We start from the raw sequence: 18786 nt of genomic DNA on the forward strand, positions 1-18786 counted from the left end.
GACGTCAGGAGCTGGTTTGTGGACAGTTTCACAGTTAACATTACAGTTGCTCTGCTAGTTATCAGTAATACACCTAAATCTCACATTTCAGATTTTCCCCTGCATTGAAAATTGTCAGAATAAAAAATTGTCAGAAATAACCTGCTGGCCAACTTTATTGGGAGCCAAATATAATATTCACAGACGAGTTGATGAGATATGATGATATTGGGGTATGGAACACTTTTTTAAGACACCAAAACATTTAAAGCTATTTTTTTTCCGAAGTGGGCCTTACCCACAATTTCAAGAGAACACTCCAAGTTTCCCCAACCAGCCGCCCCCCCCCCGCCCCCATTTCCCACACCAACCAACCAAATGTTAATGTCTCCAAGTGATAAATTCTATTTTTTGAACGATAAGGGAGTGAACGGTTATGAGGAGCGGGCAGGGAAGTGGAGCTGAGCCCAAGATCAGATCAGCCATGGTCTTATTAAATGGCGGAGCAGGCTCGAGGGGCCAAATGGCCTACTCCTGCTCCTATTTCTTATGTTCTATGCTGTGGTGCAACAATTGGGTAGAAATTGGCCGAAGTCATTTCATGCAGGACACTTCTAACTAACAGAGAGAAGATATTTTCATCTAGTCAATCTGTGTTAGACTCAAACCCAACATCACAGAGAGCTAACCCCCAGTACCACCCTACTAATCAAATACAGCATCACATTAATAAAATGAAACCAGCCCACCCAGATGAATCAAAGATTCCAGTGCCGATTTATTTAGTTGCCGAAGTACAACCTAAAGGAACTATTACCTATACAGGCATTTCGAAGTTCTGGAGGGCTATAGGAATTCAATAATGTGAGAAGCTTGTGAGCAAATTCGATTCTTTCCTGCCACTGGATCAAGGCTTGCTTAACATCTGTAAATGCAAGGTTAAAACATAAATTAATCTGAAATTGAAAATCCTTGATTTAGTTGCAAATAAAAATTTAAAAAGGATGCATTTATTTGTTGGAAACTATCAAGAAGACTACACTAAATATACTATATAGTATAGTATAGAGGACATACCACAAGAAATTCCATCACCAAAGTAAACTAGAAATATTAAGCACACCTCAAATCCCCAACATAAAACAACAAATATATAGTATACACAGATAGAAACAGGGACTGATTTAGATGCGTGACCCAGCGTAAAATAATATTCTGTTATGTTAGTGCATGCATCTTATTTTTAAACTGTAAATATTGCAATAGTTGAAATTTAACATGATGTTAGATGCTTTTGTAATTAGAAAGTATCCACGCTCCAAGTACTGTTTTTGAACAAAACAAGTGTCTGAGGATATCAATTATAAATTTGATTCCTTGCAACCCCTCGCCCCAGTATAAAGAGCACATGAAAAATGAACAGAAAGCCTATTAAAAAGAGCATGCATCTAAAATAACCCATTAAAAACAATGGCCCAGAATTTGCGGTGGTTAATAACAGCAAACGAACAGCGTTCGCCGTTATTACCCCTTTAAAACTGACCGCAACTTCAGGATTTAGCACATGCGCATCTGAACGCAGAAATCATAAAGTTGCTGTCAGTCAGTCACTGCTCCGACCAGCCCCCTCCCACCCCCCCACAACCATCAGTGTAATCAGGGAAATTGACAAAAACTTCAGCTTTTCCGTAGTAATATCGCTGTTAAATATCCCATTAAAAGTTAGACCCCCTTGGATTAGGTGTAACTGGGGTTTTAACAGCGTATTGACTGCTAAACAAATGTTATGACCTTACAAAGCTATTTTAATGTATAAAAATTACAATTTGCAAGAGATTTTAATTAAAATACATATATATAGATATATATTAAAAAGTTAGTTAATTTTTTTTTCAGGATTACCTTTTCATCATGAGAGCCCCAATCTTTGCTAACATGTTTTAAAAGTTAGAATAAAAGCTTATTCACTTCCTGATCTGAATTCTGCATTATGATTGGCTGCTTAGAAAGCTTGACACAGCAGCTCACACTATTCCCATTAACTTGCACTGATATCAACTAAATGTCGGAAAAGCAGAACTTCTCACCACAGAGATTGCGAGATCTTTGTGGGAAGCTTATTTAGGCCTTTGCTTCGCTGCTGACCGTAAATTACGGACCATTAACTCGTCTACTGAACACCCTGCTGAGACTCATTTAAAAAAAGCCTTCCCCAGGAAATCACTATCTGTCCCAAAAAACACCAACATTGAACAAACCTTTCCGCTGTAGATATGGACGAGTTGATTTCAGAACAGACAGGAAAATAGAGAGAAGTTCCACCAAGTCCCCAGTCACGTGGCAAGCTGTAGCCTCATGGTACATCATGTGTAAGGTATTAAAAGACTGAAAAATTAAAAAATGTTCACAGCTATATTTTTTAGATTTCTGAACACTAGAAGAATCAATGCCAACATGATACAATTACAGATAAAGCAGACCGGATTCTACAAACACAGGTAGTGCAACATTTCTGTTGCATTTTCCAATAAAATAGCTCCCCATAAAACTTGTTGATTGATCTTTGAGAGACAGGTCCCCATTCAAATACAATGACAGCAAGCAGAACCACGTGGACCAAGGGTTGCCCAATCTATAAATATCTTCACTGGTCCATGGTGTAAAGGCACACACAAGGTTCGCAGGGAATGCAAGGTCTGCTTACAGGAGTGGCTGGCGACAATGAACCCAAGAACATTTAGCAACAATAACTACTATTCATTAATTGGGATGCACTAAAGACACTGACAAAATGAAGTAGCTTTGTTTTCGTTAGGTTACTTATGATTCTTTCTTGCTGATCACGAAACATCGGTTAAAGTCAGTAACTACTAGCTGTTTTGGTAAGTTCTATAGGATACACTTTATAGTCTGGCTAATTTCCAAACCTCAGGACAAGATAGGGACATGTGTAGTTCAGGAGGAACTTGGTCAGTGCATTTTGTTTGCTATCTTTGTACTTGGATGGGGACCCATCTAATGGGCTATGTAAATTCAACACAGATTGATCAAGGCATTCCAGTCCATTCAAATATCTTATGAAATTGATACTGTTCCATCGAATGCAATTTGGGAGAAATATATTTTTAGTACATCTTCAAATATATTTGTGCCAGAATTTATCACAGTTAAACTGAAGCTAGCAAAGTAGCATCTCTGTGGTAATTTGCCAACACTTAAGAAATGAGCAACCATATTGGTGAGGATAGCACAGGAGAAGCATCTTTGTTGTTTTAACATTTCAAGGAGAAATGTATAGTTTGTAATGAATGTAAATAAACTGTTTTGTTCCATTTGTTTTAGTTTTTAGGTGAGCTGCAGTCTCGATAGAGGGTACATCCTTTTGTCTACCCTAGATAGAGTAGACAGTGATGAGGAATCAAGGAGAATGTCTAACATAAAAGTATAATACAATGAGTAAAAAAAAACAATTAATTTAATTTACCTCAGTCATCAGAATCAGTCCCCGATTAAAAACAACTAGCAACCTGTCTTCATCAGTTTCTAGAAGGATTCTGAAGGCACTGCAATAATAAAATGAGGCACTTTTGATGAAATGTCACATTTAACTGGTGTCTGATGCAATTTACACTATATGTGGACATAATCACTGGTGGTTTACTTTTCTGTCAGCATCACTATTTTTTTGCAATATGAATCACCAATAAGATCACATACTATTATACTATACAGTATCCACACAATCACCATCGTATTCCCTCAGTGTAACATCAGTTATGGGCAAACTGAATCCATAATTCAAGATAAAATTGGTAAACATTTAAAAATGCATGAGTTTATTATGGACAATCATCACAGATTGGTTAAAGGCAAGTCGTGTTTGACTAATTTAAACTTTCTTTTGATTAGATAGATAAAGGAAATGCAATCAATGTACTGAACATGGGATTTTCAGAAGGTGTGCAATAATGCGTCACAAGAAGCTGGTTAGAAAAATTCAGGTGTACGGTATAAGAGAAAATGTAATAGCATGTGAAAAGCTACGCGATGGTTAGGAAACAGAGTCAGGTATAGTAGAGAGTTTAGCAAACTGCCAGGAGGACTGTCTTCAGGCAGACAAGGTAGCAGAATGGACAAGCAGGTTTCGGGTACAATTTAACATGGAGAACTGTAAGATAATGCATTTTGAGAGTAAATTAAGGAATAGGAGTATACACTCAATGGAAAATGCTGAAGAGTGTAGATGAAGAGAGACCTCTAGGGGTTCAAATACATAGGGGGTGAAATTCAACTTCGAGAGGGACATAAAATGGGTGGCCAATCTGCTACCATTCGTTTTGCAGCCCTGCCACAGTTGAATTTCACCCCATAATTCCCTGAAAGTGAGTGTGCAGGTAGATAAAGCCATATGAAAGGCCAATAACATTTTGGGTTTCATAAATAATAATGATACATTTGTACAAAACATCGGTTAGGCCACAGTTAAGAATACTGATTACAGTTTTATGCACCACATTATAGAAAGGACATTAAAGCATCAGAGAGCATGTTTCAGAGACTCATTGGGAAGATGCCATGAATGAGAAACTACTTATGGGAGACTTGAAGGGCCCAAGTTTCCACATGATTTGCGCCTGATTTTTTAGGAGCAACTGGTGGAGAACGGACTATCTTAGAATTCGCAATTCTCCACATTTTTTTTTCTGCAGTTCTAGTCAGGTAGAACAGTTCTACTTTGGAACAGAATTTTTTCTTCAAAAGGGGGCGTGTCCAGCCACTGACGCCCGATTTGAAAGTTTCCACAGTGAAAATGTACTCCAAACTAAAGTAGAATGGAGCAAGTGAAGATTTTTGTAGAACTGAAAAAACCTGTTCTACACATTAAAAAATCAGGCGCAGGTTACAAATCAGACGTCCAGAACGAGGTGGGGGGGGGGGGGGGGGGGGGGGGAAGGGAAGTCATTAAATTCTACAATCAATCCATATTTATACTTATACAAATAAATCCAACCTGAATAAACATTTATAAGCAAAGAAAAGATTAAATAAACCATCTTCCTACCTGTGTGAAAGTGCTTCAGCCAGGAAGAATGGTGCAGCAAGCCTCACAAAACGAGGGAGCCGACCGAATGCGGGCAGGGGGGGGGAGGAGGGAGCCGACCGAATGCGGTCGGGGAGGGGGGGGGGGGGGGGGGAGAAAGAGAGAGAGGAGGGAGCCGACCGAACGCAGGGGAGAGGGAAGGGAGCCGACCGAACGCGGGCCGGGGGGAGGAGGAGGGAGCCGACCGAACGCAGGCGGGAGGGAGCCTACCGAACGCGGGGGGGGAGGGAAGGGAGCCGACCGAATGTGGGGGGGGGGGGGGGGGGGGAAAAAGAGAGAGTGAAGGGAGCCTACCGAACGCAGGGGAGAGGGAAGGGAGCCGACCGAACGCGGGGGGGGGGGGGGGGGGCCCAGAGTGAAGGGAGCCAACCGAACGCGGGGGGGGGAAGAGAGCCGACCGAACACCGGGGGGTGGGGAGCCGACCGAACGCCGGGGGGGGGGGGGAGAGAAGAGAGAGAGCCGACTGAACGCGGGGGGGGGTGGAGCCGTTCAAGACGGCTGGCGGGAAAGAGAGAAGGCTGCAGGAAGCCTCAGAAATTGAGGAGCCATTTCCCGACGGCAAAAGGGGGAGGTCGTCGGGAAACAGCTGCCTCAACTTTCTGAGGCTTCCTGCACCCTTCTCACTGCTACAAGAAGCCTCTGTGCTGATGGCAATGTGCTTTTATTAAAAAATGTTCAAAAACTAAACAGCTACAAAGAACTACAAAAATGGCCGAGTGCCAATGTTTTTTTCACACTGAACATGCGCGAACGCTCCAACGCGCACGTGCAGCGTTGCCGGCAGGAAAAAAACTAATTTAAATAGTACCCGCCCCCTCCCACTTACAAAATCGGCGCGAGTGTAGGCTCCGCCCCCCTGGGCGCAGCGCCAAGCAGACAAGGAGCTGCAAAGCGCTCCAGAATCGCTCGTTTTTTTTCCGGCGCCGTTTTAGGCGCGAAAAACGGGCACCCAGCTCGGAGGGGCGCCCGTTTTTTATCATGTGGAAACTTGGGCCCGAAATATTAGCACTATTTCCACTGGAGAGAAGGCTAAGAAGAGACACATCAGAAGCTATTTAAATTATAAAAAGAGCTTTGATCAAGTGAATAGGGAGCAACTATTTTCTCTAGCTCAGTCAGTGATGAGCAGTCATCAATTTGAAATTGGCCAAAAAGAGTGAGGAAGGGGATTAAAATAAATGTCTTTTGACAGAGGGTTGCTGGAGTATAGATAGCTTTTCTATAGTGATTGAGAGAGAAGATTGCAACTTTTAAGGGAACATTGGCTAAGTATTTCAAGTGGAGGAAGATAAAAGGCTACGGGGCAAGAGCAGAGCAGTTTGATTAGTTTTGGGTTGTTCTAGCAAAAAGCTGGCAGACATGAGGAGCCAAAGAACCTCTTTCTGTGCTGTAATCTTCTATCAATCTAAAAAGTAGCACTGTAATCAATCTAGATCTTTGCAGTTGTATTCCCATCCATACAAAATAATTTGACAATCACCACAGCAGATTTTCACATCAAATTTAAGGGCCAAATCCCACTTGCTTTGTGGCCATTTTGATTCCGGATTGCTACATGCTCACAGCTGAGTAACTTTCCTTTCCTCACATTAATAAGGAATAGTGTGGGACCCAAGATATTTCATCGTCATCCAGAGGAGTTTATTTCTTTCTCAAGTACAGAAGATGCTGGGATAGCCACAGCACCTCTTCAATAACAGCTGGAGGAAACAGGATCTGAAATGGATATTGAGTAGAGCAGAGAAGTCTGAAGCAAATATACGTCATAACTAGTGTCAAATATTAAGACATTGGGTAGTAAGTGGAGCATAACTGCTTTTAATGAAATGCAATATAAAATATTAGTCACAATGACAGATTACTGACAAATCACTACAACAAAACATATTGTGCAGTCTAAGCATCTCTTTCCCACTACTGAAACCTATTCTACAGATCTTTAACAATTACTTTATTTAAAAATCAAGGTAAATATTGGAAACTGATAAGCTAGGCGAGATTGGAGGCGAATAAAAGGTGGGCCCGAGAGCAGGAGAGCTGAACCAAGCACAGTGAGAAACTCGAAAGTGATGTCACAGGATAGCAGGTAGTTTAAAAAAAATTAGTTCCTGGGATGTGGGTGTTGTTGGCAAGGCCAACATTTATTGTCCATGCCTAATTGCCCTCGAGAAGATGGCCTTCTTAAACCGCTGCTGTCCATGTGGTAAAGTAATCCCACAGTGCTGTTAGGGAGCGAGTTCCAGAATTTTAACCCAGCAATCATAAAGGAACGGCAATATATTTCCAAGTCAGGATGGTGTGTGATTTGGAGGGGAACTTGGAAGTGGTTGTGTTCCCATGCTGCCCTTATCCTTCTAGGTGGTACAGGTTGCAGGTTGCAGGTTTGGGAGGTGCTGTTGAAGAAGCCTTGGCGAGTTGCTGCAGTGCATCTTGTAGATGGGACACACTGCAGCCACGGTGATAGAGGAAGTGAATGTTTAAGGTGACGGATGGGGTGCCAATCAAGTGGGCTGCTTGGTCCTGGATGGTGTCAGGCTTCGAGTGTTGTCGGAGCCACATTCATCTAGGCAACTGGAGAATATTCCATCACATTCCTAACTTGTGCCTTGGAGATGGTGGAAAGGCTGTGGGGAGTCAGGGGGTGAGACACTTGCAGCAGAATACCTAGCCTCTGACCTGCTCTTGTAGCCACAGTACTTATGTGGTTGGTTCAGTTAAGTTTCTGGTCAATGGTGATTGGCTGAGGAGTATAACCGTTGTCTTTTTTCTCTTGGGGCAATGAGTTAAACTAAAGTTTAGTTGTAGTCTATAAATAGAGACATGGCAGGGCACTTCAGTCCTGTTGAATGCTCATCGTGTGTCATGTGGGAAGTCCAGGATGCTTCTAGTGTCCTGGACAACCACATGTGCAGGAAGTGTCATCAGCTGGAGGAGCTTGGGCTAAGAGTTTGGAAGCTTGAGCAGCCGCTGGCACCACTGCGGCGCATCCACTAGGCGGAGAGCTACATGGATAGCACATTTCAGGAGGTGGTCACCCTGCAGCTCAAGGGTGTGCAGGCAGAGAAGGAATTGGTAACCGCCAGACAGACCAGGAGGACCAGGCAGGGAGTGCACGAGTCCCCCGAGTGCATCTTGCTCTCAAGCCGGTATGGTGAGAGCGATGGTTCCTCTGGGCAGTACAACCAGAGCCAAGTCCACGACATGATGTGTGTGACACAGAGAAAGCAGGGTGGGGGGGGGGGGGGGTAGTGGAAGGAAGGTCAGGAAATCAATAGAGATAGGGGATTCAATAGTTAGGGAACATACAGGTGTTTCTATGGCCGCGGATCAGATGCAACTCCAGGATGACAAGTTGTCTCCCTGGTGCCAAGGTCAAGGATGTCACAGAGTGGCTACAGAACAATGGGGGGGGGGGGGGGGGGGGAAGAGAAAGAAAAGGGAGGAAGAGCAGCCAGAGGTCGTGGTCCATATCAGTATCAATGACATAGGTAGAAAGAGGGATGAGGCCCTTCAAGCAGATTTGAGAGAGCTAGGAAAGAGATTAATAAGCAGAACCTCAAAAGGTAGTAATTTCCGGATTATTCCCAGTGCCACGCACTAGTGAGTACAGAAATAGGGGGATAGAGCAGATGAATGCGTGGCTGGAGAAATGGTGCAGGTGGGAGGGCTTTAGATTCCTGAGGCATTGGGACCGGCTCTGGGGGAGGTGGGACTTGTACAGGCCGGATGGGTTGCACCTCAAACAGGGCCGGGACCAATATCCTTGTGGATGGGTTTGCTTGTGCTATTGGGGAGGGTTTAAACTAATTTGGCAGGGGGATGGGAACTTGAGTGTAGATTCAGAAGGGAGAGAAGCAAAGCTGGAAACTGAAGGCAGAAATTTAGTGAGTTTGCAAGGCAGAGGAAACAAAGGCTAAAAAATAGATAACAATGGAGTTTGGCAGTTCTTAGTGGTAAATACTTCAATGCAAGGAGTTTAGTGAATAATGGCATAAGAGCTGAGGGCAAAGATAGAGACATAGAAGTATAAATTCAGAGTTATTACTGAAACATGGCTTAAAAGTAGGGCAGTAACTGCAGCTGAACATTCCTGGTTACAGGATTTTCAGACGAGTTAAGAGGGGGATAAATAAACAATTACACCTGTGAGGAGGGTTGATATGTAAGGAAGATCATCAAATGAGGCCATATGGGTTGAACTTCAGAACAAAAAAAGTGGCAATCACACTTCTAGGAGTGTACTACAGACCCCCAGTCAGGGAGAGATAGAAGAGCAAATATGTAGGTAAATTTCTGAGAAGTAAAAAAAGAATAGGGCATTAATAATAGGTGATTTCAACTACCCTAATATTAACTGGGATAGAATCAGGGTGCAGAGTTCTTAAAATGCATTCAGGAGAACTTTTGTAGCCAATACTTAGCAAGCCCAACAATAGAGGGGGAAGTTCTGGACATAGGTTTAGGGAATGAAGCTGGGCATCAGTGGGAGAGCATTTTGATGGTAGTGATCATAATTCAGTTAAATTTGGTGTAGTTATGGAAAAGGACAAAAATAGACCAGGAGTAAAAGTTCTCAATTGGGGAAAAGCCAATTTTACTGATCTTTGATTTAGCAAAAGTGGGCTGGAAACAGCTTCTTAAAAGTAAATCAATGTCAGAGCAGTGAGAAACATTTTGTCTTCACAAATGAGAGGGACCATTCAGACATTGCATAAAGAGGAGTGTTCTAACGATGACCCTTCGTTAGAACACGAAACGTTAACTCTGCTGAGATTTCCAGCATTTTCTGTTTTTATTCCAGATTCCAGCATCCGCAGTATTTTGCTTTTGTATTAGTGTGAAATATTAGATGAGATAAACATATAGTGAGAGAGGATATATTAAGGGGTTTAGCATCTTTGAAAGTAGATAAATCGCCAAGCCCGAATGAAATGTATGCTAGACTGTTACGAGAAGCAAGGAAATAGTTAGTGGAGGCTCTGACCATTTTCCAATCCTCTCCTGGCTGCAGGCATGATGTCGGAGGACCACTAATGTTGTACCATTGTTTAAAAAGGGAGAAAGGGACAGACCGAGTAATTACACGCAAATCAGCCTCACCTCAATGACGGAGCAAATTATTGAAAAATTCTGAATGACATTATTAATCGTCATTTAGAAAGGCACGGATTAATCAAAGACAGTCAGCATGGATTTGTTAAGGGAAGGTCATGTATGACCAACTTGATTGAATTTTTTGAGGCGGTAACAAGGAGGGTCGATGAAGGTAGCACATTTGATATAGTCTACATGGATTTTAGGAAGGATTCTGATAAGATCCCACTCAGCAGACTGGTCAGAAAAGTAAAATTCCATGGGATCCAAGGGAAAGTGGCAGTTGGATGTAAAATTGGTTCCGTGGCAGGAAGCAAAGTGTAATGGTCGACGGGTGTTTTTATGACTGGAAGGCTGTTTCCAGTGGGGTTCCGCAGGGCCCAATATGAGGTCCCTTGCTTTTTATGGTATATATCAATGATTTAGACTTCAATATTGGGGGCATGATTAAGAAGTTTGCAGATGATACAAAAATTGGTCGTGTGGTTGATAGTGAGGAAGAAAGCTGGAGACTAGCAGGAAGATATCAATGGACTGGTCAAGTGTGCAGAAAAGTGGCAAATGGAATTCAACCAGGATAATTGTGAGGTAATGCATTTGGGAGGGGCAATAATGCAAGGGAACACACAATAAATGGTAGAATTCTGAGAATTGTAGAGGAAAAGAGGAACCTTGGAGTGCATGTCAACAAATCCCTGAAGGTAGCAGGACAGGTGGTTAAGAAGTCATAGGGGACACTTTCCTTTATTAGCTGAGGCATAGAATACAAGAGCAGTGAGGTCATGCTTGAACTGTGTAAAACACTAGTTAGGCCACAGCTAGAGTACTGCGTTCAGTTCTAGTCACCACATTACAGGGAGGATGTGGAGGAGATTAACAAAGTTGTTGCCAGGACTGGAGAATTTTAGCGATGAGTATAGATTGGGTAGGCTGGGGTTGTTTTCTTTGGATTAGAGGAGGCTGAGGGGAGATTTAATTGAGGTGTATAAAATTATGAGGGGTCTAGATAGAGTGGATAGGAAGGATCTATTTCCCTTAGAAGGTCAATAACCAGGGAGCATAGATTTAAAGTAATTGATAGAAGGATTAGAGGGGAGTTAAGGAGAATTATTTTCACCGAGAGGGTGGTGGGAGTCTGGAACTCATTGCCTGAAAGGGTGGTAGAGGCAGAAATCCTCATTGCATTTAAAAAGTACTTGGATATGCACTTGAAGTGCTGTAACCTACAAGGCTACAGACCAAGAGCTGGAAAGTGAGATTAGGCTGGTTAGCTTTTTTTGGCCGGCACAGACACGATGGGTCGAATGGCCTCCTTCTGAGCAGTAAACTTTTATGATTCTATGATGAAATTGACTGAAGGGTAAAAAACAGTGGTTACTTGTTAGAAGAGTTTTCAGAATGGGGTGCAAGTCAGAGGAAGTCACAGTCAAACTGTATAGAACTCTAGTCAGACCACATCTTGAGTACTGTGTCCACTTTTAGTTACTGAGGCACAGGGAATAGCTTCAAGCACTGGAGACAACATATTGGTCCACAGTGTTAGAAGCCTAAGGTTTGAGAAAAGACTGGAAAAACTTTGGATCTTCAACCTTCAAAAAAGATAACCGAGAGATGATCTTATTGAGCTAAATAAGATAGAAAACTCAATTGAGTAGGGTAAGATGCAAACTAGTGAAAGGCAAATTATATATGAAATAGATTTCAGATTGAATAGTGAAGGTGAAAAACCTAGAAATTATTTAACAAGTGAATGACACCAATGGATGGACTTTTAGCTCTTTCTGGATAATGAACTAAGATGGGGGGGGGCGGGGGGCCGAGAATGGCTTTCCATATCTGTGATTATAGTGTGAACTCTTTTCTTGTTCCTATAGCCAGCACTGATGTATAGCATACAACCTTTATGGAATTTTAGTGTCAGAATAAGTCGTCGCATTCACGCTGAATAAAGGCCAATTGACGCGCTTCCAGGATTATAGAATCCTGCAGCTATTGGGACATCAACTACTGGATAAATGTGTTCGGAAAGGGTGACTTATAAAAATAAAACAAATTCAATAACATGCATAAGCATACAACAGCAAAGGTTTGTTTGCCAGAATAAATAAAAAAAAATAAAGCTTTCCATCAGCTTCTGTTCAAATTTTGAATTTTCCTTTCAAACCACCATTCCCACAGAAAACATCAAACTTGTACTGGCTGTACCAGAATCACCTCCCAAAATTATACTTGTTAAAATTACCCCTTAAATTAGGTATTTTCAGATTACACTGGATGCAGTTTAAATGCAGAGAAATATTTATTGATCTTGTTTGCCTTCTTTACCTAATAAGCGTAGTCCAACAAGAGCGTCCATCCAGACAACGCAAATAGCAGCTAATGGTGGTTTTCTTAAATTGTTTAATGTCCTCCAATTCCTCTTCTCTCATATCTGGTCTCTGAGCTACAAATAGCTGCATAAGGTTGAATAGTTCTTCAACAGCCTGTATAATAAAGAAACAGAGTAGTTAGTTTAGTATAGGAATGGGACATTTACTAAACAATTAAAATCATTTCTAAACCAGCTCAGCAACACATTTGCTTTAACATGTGAGTGACATGATCAGCCAACTACATAAAATTACTGATCAGCATTAGTAGTTACACAACTATGGGTATTTTAAGTAATTTTCCCTACAGTATGACAATCCTGAGACACTACTACTCTGACTGTGTTCATTGGTTTAGCTTATAATGTTTATTAGTTTGTCTTGACTCAGAGGTATTCCGTAACTTTTAATTGAAGGCTGCACTCCAACACAACACTAGCTAATTAATGTAATTTCTCAACTAGATTGTCAACACGGTAGTGAGTTGTTTCAACTGGGTCTGTGAGACAGTAACTAAAGGATACACTTTAAGATAATCACAAAAAGAATTACATTCTTTTAAAATGAATTCCACCACACAGCACTCTGCAAAAATAAGGCATGCGAGGGAGCAGTTAGGTATTTTCCAAAAGTCATGAATCTACACAACAAAGTGGATGAGCTGATGAATTTAAGTGTCATTGAATTGTGTTTGCTTTATATGTGGGTACTAATAGCATGGATAAAAAGTTTATTCTTCTACAAGCGAACTACAGTTGGTTAATCAGCACATTCACGTGTAAGGGAGCCAGAGTCATGGTCTCAGGCCTGTGCTTACTGGCTCACCAGAGAGGAACAGCATGATAACCAGACTGAACTTATTGCTTGAGGATCTAGGTCGGAAGGAAAGGCTGAGATAATTGGACAACTGGAAAACATTTTGTGGGGGAAGCCAAACTTTTTAAGGAGGGATGGCCTTCATTTAAGTTGGTTGGATACTAAGAGGTTGGCTGAGAATATTGATATAGTTATTGAGAACATGTTAAACTAGTTGGGGCTGGGGATGTATTAGCTAATGAGGTTCCTAAAGGACAGAGTATGATTAAAAAAGGAGGGAGAGAGAAAATGGGTAATTATAGACCAGTTAGCCTGACATCAGTAGTGGGGAAAATGTTGGAATCAATTATTAAAGATGAAATAACAGCGCATTTGGAAAGCAGTGACAGGATTGGTCCAAGTCAACATGGATTTATGAAAGGGAAATCATGCTGGACAAATCTTCTGGAATTTTTTTTGAGGATGTAACTAGCAGAGTGGACAAGGGAGAACCAGTGGATGGGGTGTATTTGGACTTTCAAAAGGCTTTTGACAAGGTCCCACACAAGATTAAAGCACATGGTATTGGGGGTAATGTACTGACGCAGATAGAGAACTGGTTGGCAGACAGGAAGCAGAGTGTCGGGATAAATGGGTCTTTTTCAGAATGGCAGGCAGTGACTAGTGGGGTGCCACAGGGCTCAGTGCTGGTAACCCCAGCTATTTACAATATACATTAATGATTTAGATGAAGGAATTAAGTGCAATATCTCCAAGTTTGCAGATGACACTAAACTGGGTGGCGGTGTGAGCTGTGAGGAGGACGCTAAGAGGCTGCAGGGTGACTTGGACAGGTTAGGCGATTGGGAAAATGCATAGCAGATGCAGTATAATGTGGATAAATGTGAGGTTATCCACTTTGGGGGCAAAAACACGAAGGCAGAATATTATCTGAATGGCGGCAGATTAGGAAAAGGGAAGGTGCAACGAGACCTGGGTGTCATGGTACATCAGTCATTGAAAGTTGGCATGCAGGTACAGCAGGTGATGAAGGCGGCAAATGGTATGTTGGCCTTCATAGCTAGGGTTTTGAGTATAGGAGCAGGGAGGTCTTACTGCAGTTGTACAGGGCCTTGGTGAGGCCTCACCTGGAATAGTGTGTTCAGTTTTGATCTCCTAATCGGAGGAAGGACGTTCTTGCTATTGAAGGAGTGCAGTGAAGGTTCGCCAGAATGATTCCCGGGATGGCTGGTCTGACATATGAGGAGAGACTGGATCGACTAGGCCTTTATTCACTGGAGTTTAGAAGGATGAGAAGGGATCTCATAGAAACATATAAAATTCTGACGAGACTGGACAGGTTAGATGCAGGAAGAATGTTCCCAATGTTGGGGATGTCCAGAACTAGAGGGAAACAGTCTAATGATAAGGGGTAAGCCATTTAGGACTGAGATGAGGAGAAACTTCTTCACTCAGAGTTGTTAACCTGTGGAATTCCCGACCGCAGAAAGTTGTTGATGCCAGTTCGTTGGATATATTCAAGAGGGAATTAGGTGTGGCCCTTATGGCTAAGGGGATCAAGGGGTATGGAGGGAAAGCAGGAAAGGGGTACTGAGGTGAAAGATCAGCCATGATCTTATTGAATCGTGGTGCAGGCTCGAAGGGCCGAATGGCCTACTCCTGCACCTATTTTCTATGTTTCTATGTAAAAAGGTGTGACTGCATTTGTTAATGAGAACCTAACTGTTCTAGAGAAAGCAAACTTGTTTCACAAGGTATAGCTGAAGCCATTTGGCCCAAAATTGATCACTGGCCCCTGTTATAGGCTTTCAGGTCAAGGGGCCCACTGTGATTAGGGATTCTGGGCACAAGTTACAAGAAATTGAGACTAATTTGAACAGGACCAGTAGAGTGACACCAGGCTTATCGAATGCCACTCCTCGCTTCGAGGGACTGCCTACGATGATGACACAAATTAGACACCACTGGTGTTCTCCCCAAGAGCAAGGCATCACTAATACAAATGGCCCAGTCAAACTATAATTGTGCAATTAAATCAGGATTCCATTTCCATGATCAATGATCCAAACTGTGTCCAGTAGTGCTCACTTGTTGCAGAAGGATTCAAGCATACCGGTGGACACCATGTGATCTTGTTCCATAACCACTCGGGCACATAAAAAGCCTTGGAAGATTGGCACACAGTCGGAGAGGCCTGCCCCCCTGTGGATTCAAAACTGAACTGGGAAATTGTGTAATAGGAATTTTAATTTCCCAAGTATTCATTCAATGATCCAGTGGTGATGCATCGAGTATTGAGGATAGGACGGCTGTAAGATTTGTAGATACTGTAATATATATGGATCCACCCAGTGGACTACTGTGGTAATGCAGCAAGTGCTGTTTACCCGAATAAAGAGAGAACAGGTCACCCGACAGGTTCCTGAAGTTATCAGCCATCTTAAAGCCTGTGTGTTTGTGAGGTCGCACAGAAGATATTAGAGATACATGATGGTTTCTTACACAGCATTAGTGAGGAAAGAAAGAACAAGCTTGTATTTGGGATGGAATTAAAAAGGGATATTAGGAAAGCAAAGAGGGCCAATTCACTAAATATATTCAAAAAGGAGTTAGATGAAGTCCTTACTACTAGGGGAATCAAGGGGTATGGTGAGAAAGCAGGAATGGGGTACTGAAGTTGCATGTTCAGCCATGAACTCATTGAATGGCGGTGCAGGCTAGAAGGGCCGAATGGCCTACTCCTGCATCTAGTTTCTATGTTTCTATGTTTCTAGAATGAAAAAATTCTTGGCAAGTAAAATCAAGGAAAACCCAAAGATGCTTTATAAATGTATTAAGAGCAAGAGGATAACTAAAGAAAGGGTTGGGCCTATTAGAGACCATGAGGGTAATGCGTGTGTGGAGGTGGGTGATGTGGGTATGGTTCTTAATGAATACTTTGCGTCTGTTTTCCCAAAAAAGAGGGGCGATGCGGACACGTCTATCGAGGAGGAGTGAAATATTAGATGAAATAGAGGTATTAAGGTATTTAGCAGCTTTGAAAGTGGATAAGTCCCCAGGCCCGGATGAAATGTATCCCAGGCTATTAAGCGAAGCAAAAGAGGAAATAGCAGAGGCTTTGACCATTATTTTCCATTCCTCTCTGGCTTTAGGTGTGGTGCTAATGCGGTACCTTTGTTTAAGAAGGGAGAAAGGGATAGACTGAGTAATTACAGGCCAGTCAGCCTCTCAGGTGGAAAAATTATTGGAAAAGATCCTGAAGCACAGGATAAATCTTCATTTAGAAAGACACAAATTAATAAAAGGACAGTCAGCACAGATTTGTTCAGAGAAGGTCATGTCTGACTAACTTTGAGAGGAGGTAACCAGGAGGGTCGATGAGGGCAGTGCATATGATGTAGTGTATATGGATTTTAGCAAAGCTTTTGATAAGGTCCCACATGGCATACTGGTCATGAAAGTAAAAGCCCATGCGATCCAAGGCGAAGTGGCAAGTTGGAACCAAAATTGGCTCAGTGGCAGGAAGCAAAGGGTAATGGTTGATGGGTGTTTTTATGACTGGAAGGATGTTTCCAGTGGGGTTCCACAGGGCTCAGTACTAGGTCCCTTGCTTTTTCTGATACACATCAATGATCTAGACTTGAACATAGAGGGTATGATTAAGAAGTTTGCAGATGACACTAAAATCAGCTGTGAGGTTGATAATGAAGAAGAAAGCTGTGGATTGCAGGAAGATATCAATCAACTGGTTAGGTGGGCAGAACAGTGGCAATGGAATTTAATCCAGAGAAGTGTGAGGTAATGCATTTGGGGAGAGCTAACAAGGAAAGGGAATACACATTAAATAGTAGGACACTGAGTAGCGTAAAGGAACAAAGAGGCCTTGGAATGCATGTCCACAGATTCCTGAAGGTAGCAGGCCAGGTAGATAAGGTGGTTAAGAAGGCATACGAATGCTTGTCTTTATTAGCCGAGACATAGAATACAAGAGCGGGGGGGGGGATTATGCTTGAATTGTATAAAACACTGGTTAGGCCACAGCTGGAGTACTGCATGCAGTTCTGGTCACCGCATTACAGGAAGGATGTGATTGCACTGGAGAGGGTAGAGAGATCTACGAGGATGTTGCTGGGATTGGAGAATCTTAGCTATGAGGACAGATTGGATAGGCTGATTTCCTTGGAACAGAGGAGGCTGAGGGGATAACTCATTTCAGGTGTATAAAATTATGAGGGGCCTAGATATAGTGGATAGAAAGGGCTTATATTTCCCTTAGCAGAGGGGTCAACAACCAGAGGGCATAAATTTAAAGTAATTGGTAGAAGGTTTAGAGGGGATTTGAGGGGAAATTTCTTCACGCAGAGGGTTGTGGTGGTCTGGAACTCACTGCCTGAAAGGGTGGTAGAGGCAGAAACCCTCACCACATTTTGAAAGTACTTGGATATGCACTTGAAGTGCCGTAACCTGTAGGGTCACGTATCTAGTCCTGGAAAGTGGGATTAGGCTGGATAACCTCTTGTTGGCCGGCACGGACATGATGGGCCAAAAGGGCCTCCTTCCGTACTGTAAACTTCTATTCTATGATTCTAGTTATATAGCAGACAATTTTAATACTGCAAGGTCCCACAAACAGCAATGAGACTAATGGCCATAATATTAGATTTATCTTGATCAGCCAAACGATAGCTGCTAAAAATTAACATTAGTCCCAGATTTTAAGAGGACTATATTTGCAAAGATCACAGATAACTTGAGCAAGATTGATTGGGCAGGATACAGCAGGAATAGAAAAATTGAATGTTTTCAAAACCATCTTTATGCAAAAGGAGGCCATGCATGTCCAGAGTTTTTGGAGGGGTGTGCGTGTGCGGAGGTGTGCGCGTGCGCGTGTGCGGAGGTGTGCGCGTGCGGAGGTGTGCGTGTGTGCGTGTGCGGAGGTGTGCGTGGATGGGTGGGCGGAGGTGTGTGTGGGTGGGTGGGTGGGGGGGAGGTGTGTGTGTGTGGGTGGGCGGGCGGTGTGTGGGGGTGTGTGGGTGGGTGGAGGGAGGTGGGCGGAGGGAGGTGTGTGTGTGGGTGGGTGGAGGGAGGTGTGTGTGGGTGGGTGGGTGGAGGGAGGTGTGTGTGGGTGTGTGGGTGGGTGGAGGTGTGTGTGGGTGGGTGGAGGTGTGCTCGCGGGCGTGGGCGAAGAGAGGAAATAGCAGAGTCTTTGACCATCATTTTCCAATCCTCTCTGGCTTCAGGTGTGGTACCAGAACACTGGAGGACTGCTGATGTGCTACCTTTGTTTAAAATAGGAGACAGGGATAAATCGAGTAATTAATTACAGGCCAGTCAGCCTAACGTCAGTGGTGGGAAAATTATTGGAAAAAATCATGAGGCGCAGGATAAATCTTCATTTGGAAAGGCATGGATTAATCAAGGACAAT

At 42.8% G+C, this 18786-nt stretch overlaps 1 protein-coding gene across 5 annotated transcripts in view; it reads right to left on the reverse strand.

The window, feature by feature from the left end:
* Positions 1-18786, reverse strand: part of usp34 (ubiquitin specific peptidase 34) — a 289864-nt gene that overhangs the window by 31569 nt on the left and 239509 nt on the right. For all 5 annotated transcript variants that reach the window (XM_070889641.1, XM_070889638.1, XM_070889640.1 and 2 more), the window contains 4 exons: positions 12501-12658; positions 3464-3542; positions 2238-2364; positions 797-904 (listed from right to left, as the gene is read on the reverse strand). In XM_070889641.1, coding sequence (XP_070745742.1) covers positions 797-904; positions 2238-2364; positions 3464-3542; positions 12501-12658 — 472 coding nt within the window. The remainder of the gene's footprint in view (positions 1-796; positions 905-2237; positions 2365-3463; positions 3543-12500; positions 12659-18786) is intronic.

Source organism: Pristiophorus japonicus, chromosome 9 (assembly GCF_044704955.1).
Source record: "Pristiophorus japonicus isolate sPriJap1 chromosome 9, sPriJap1.hap1, whole genome shotgun sequence".
Taxonomy (NCBI): Eukaryota; Metazoa; Chordata; class Chondrichthyes; family Pristiophoridae; genus Pristiophorus; species Pristiophorus japonicus.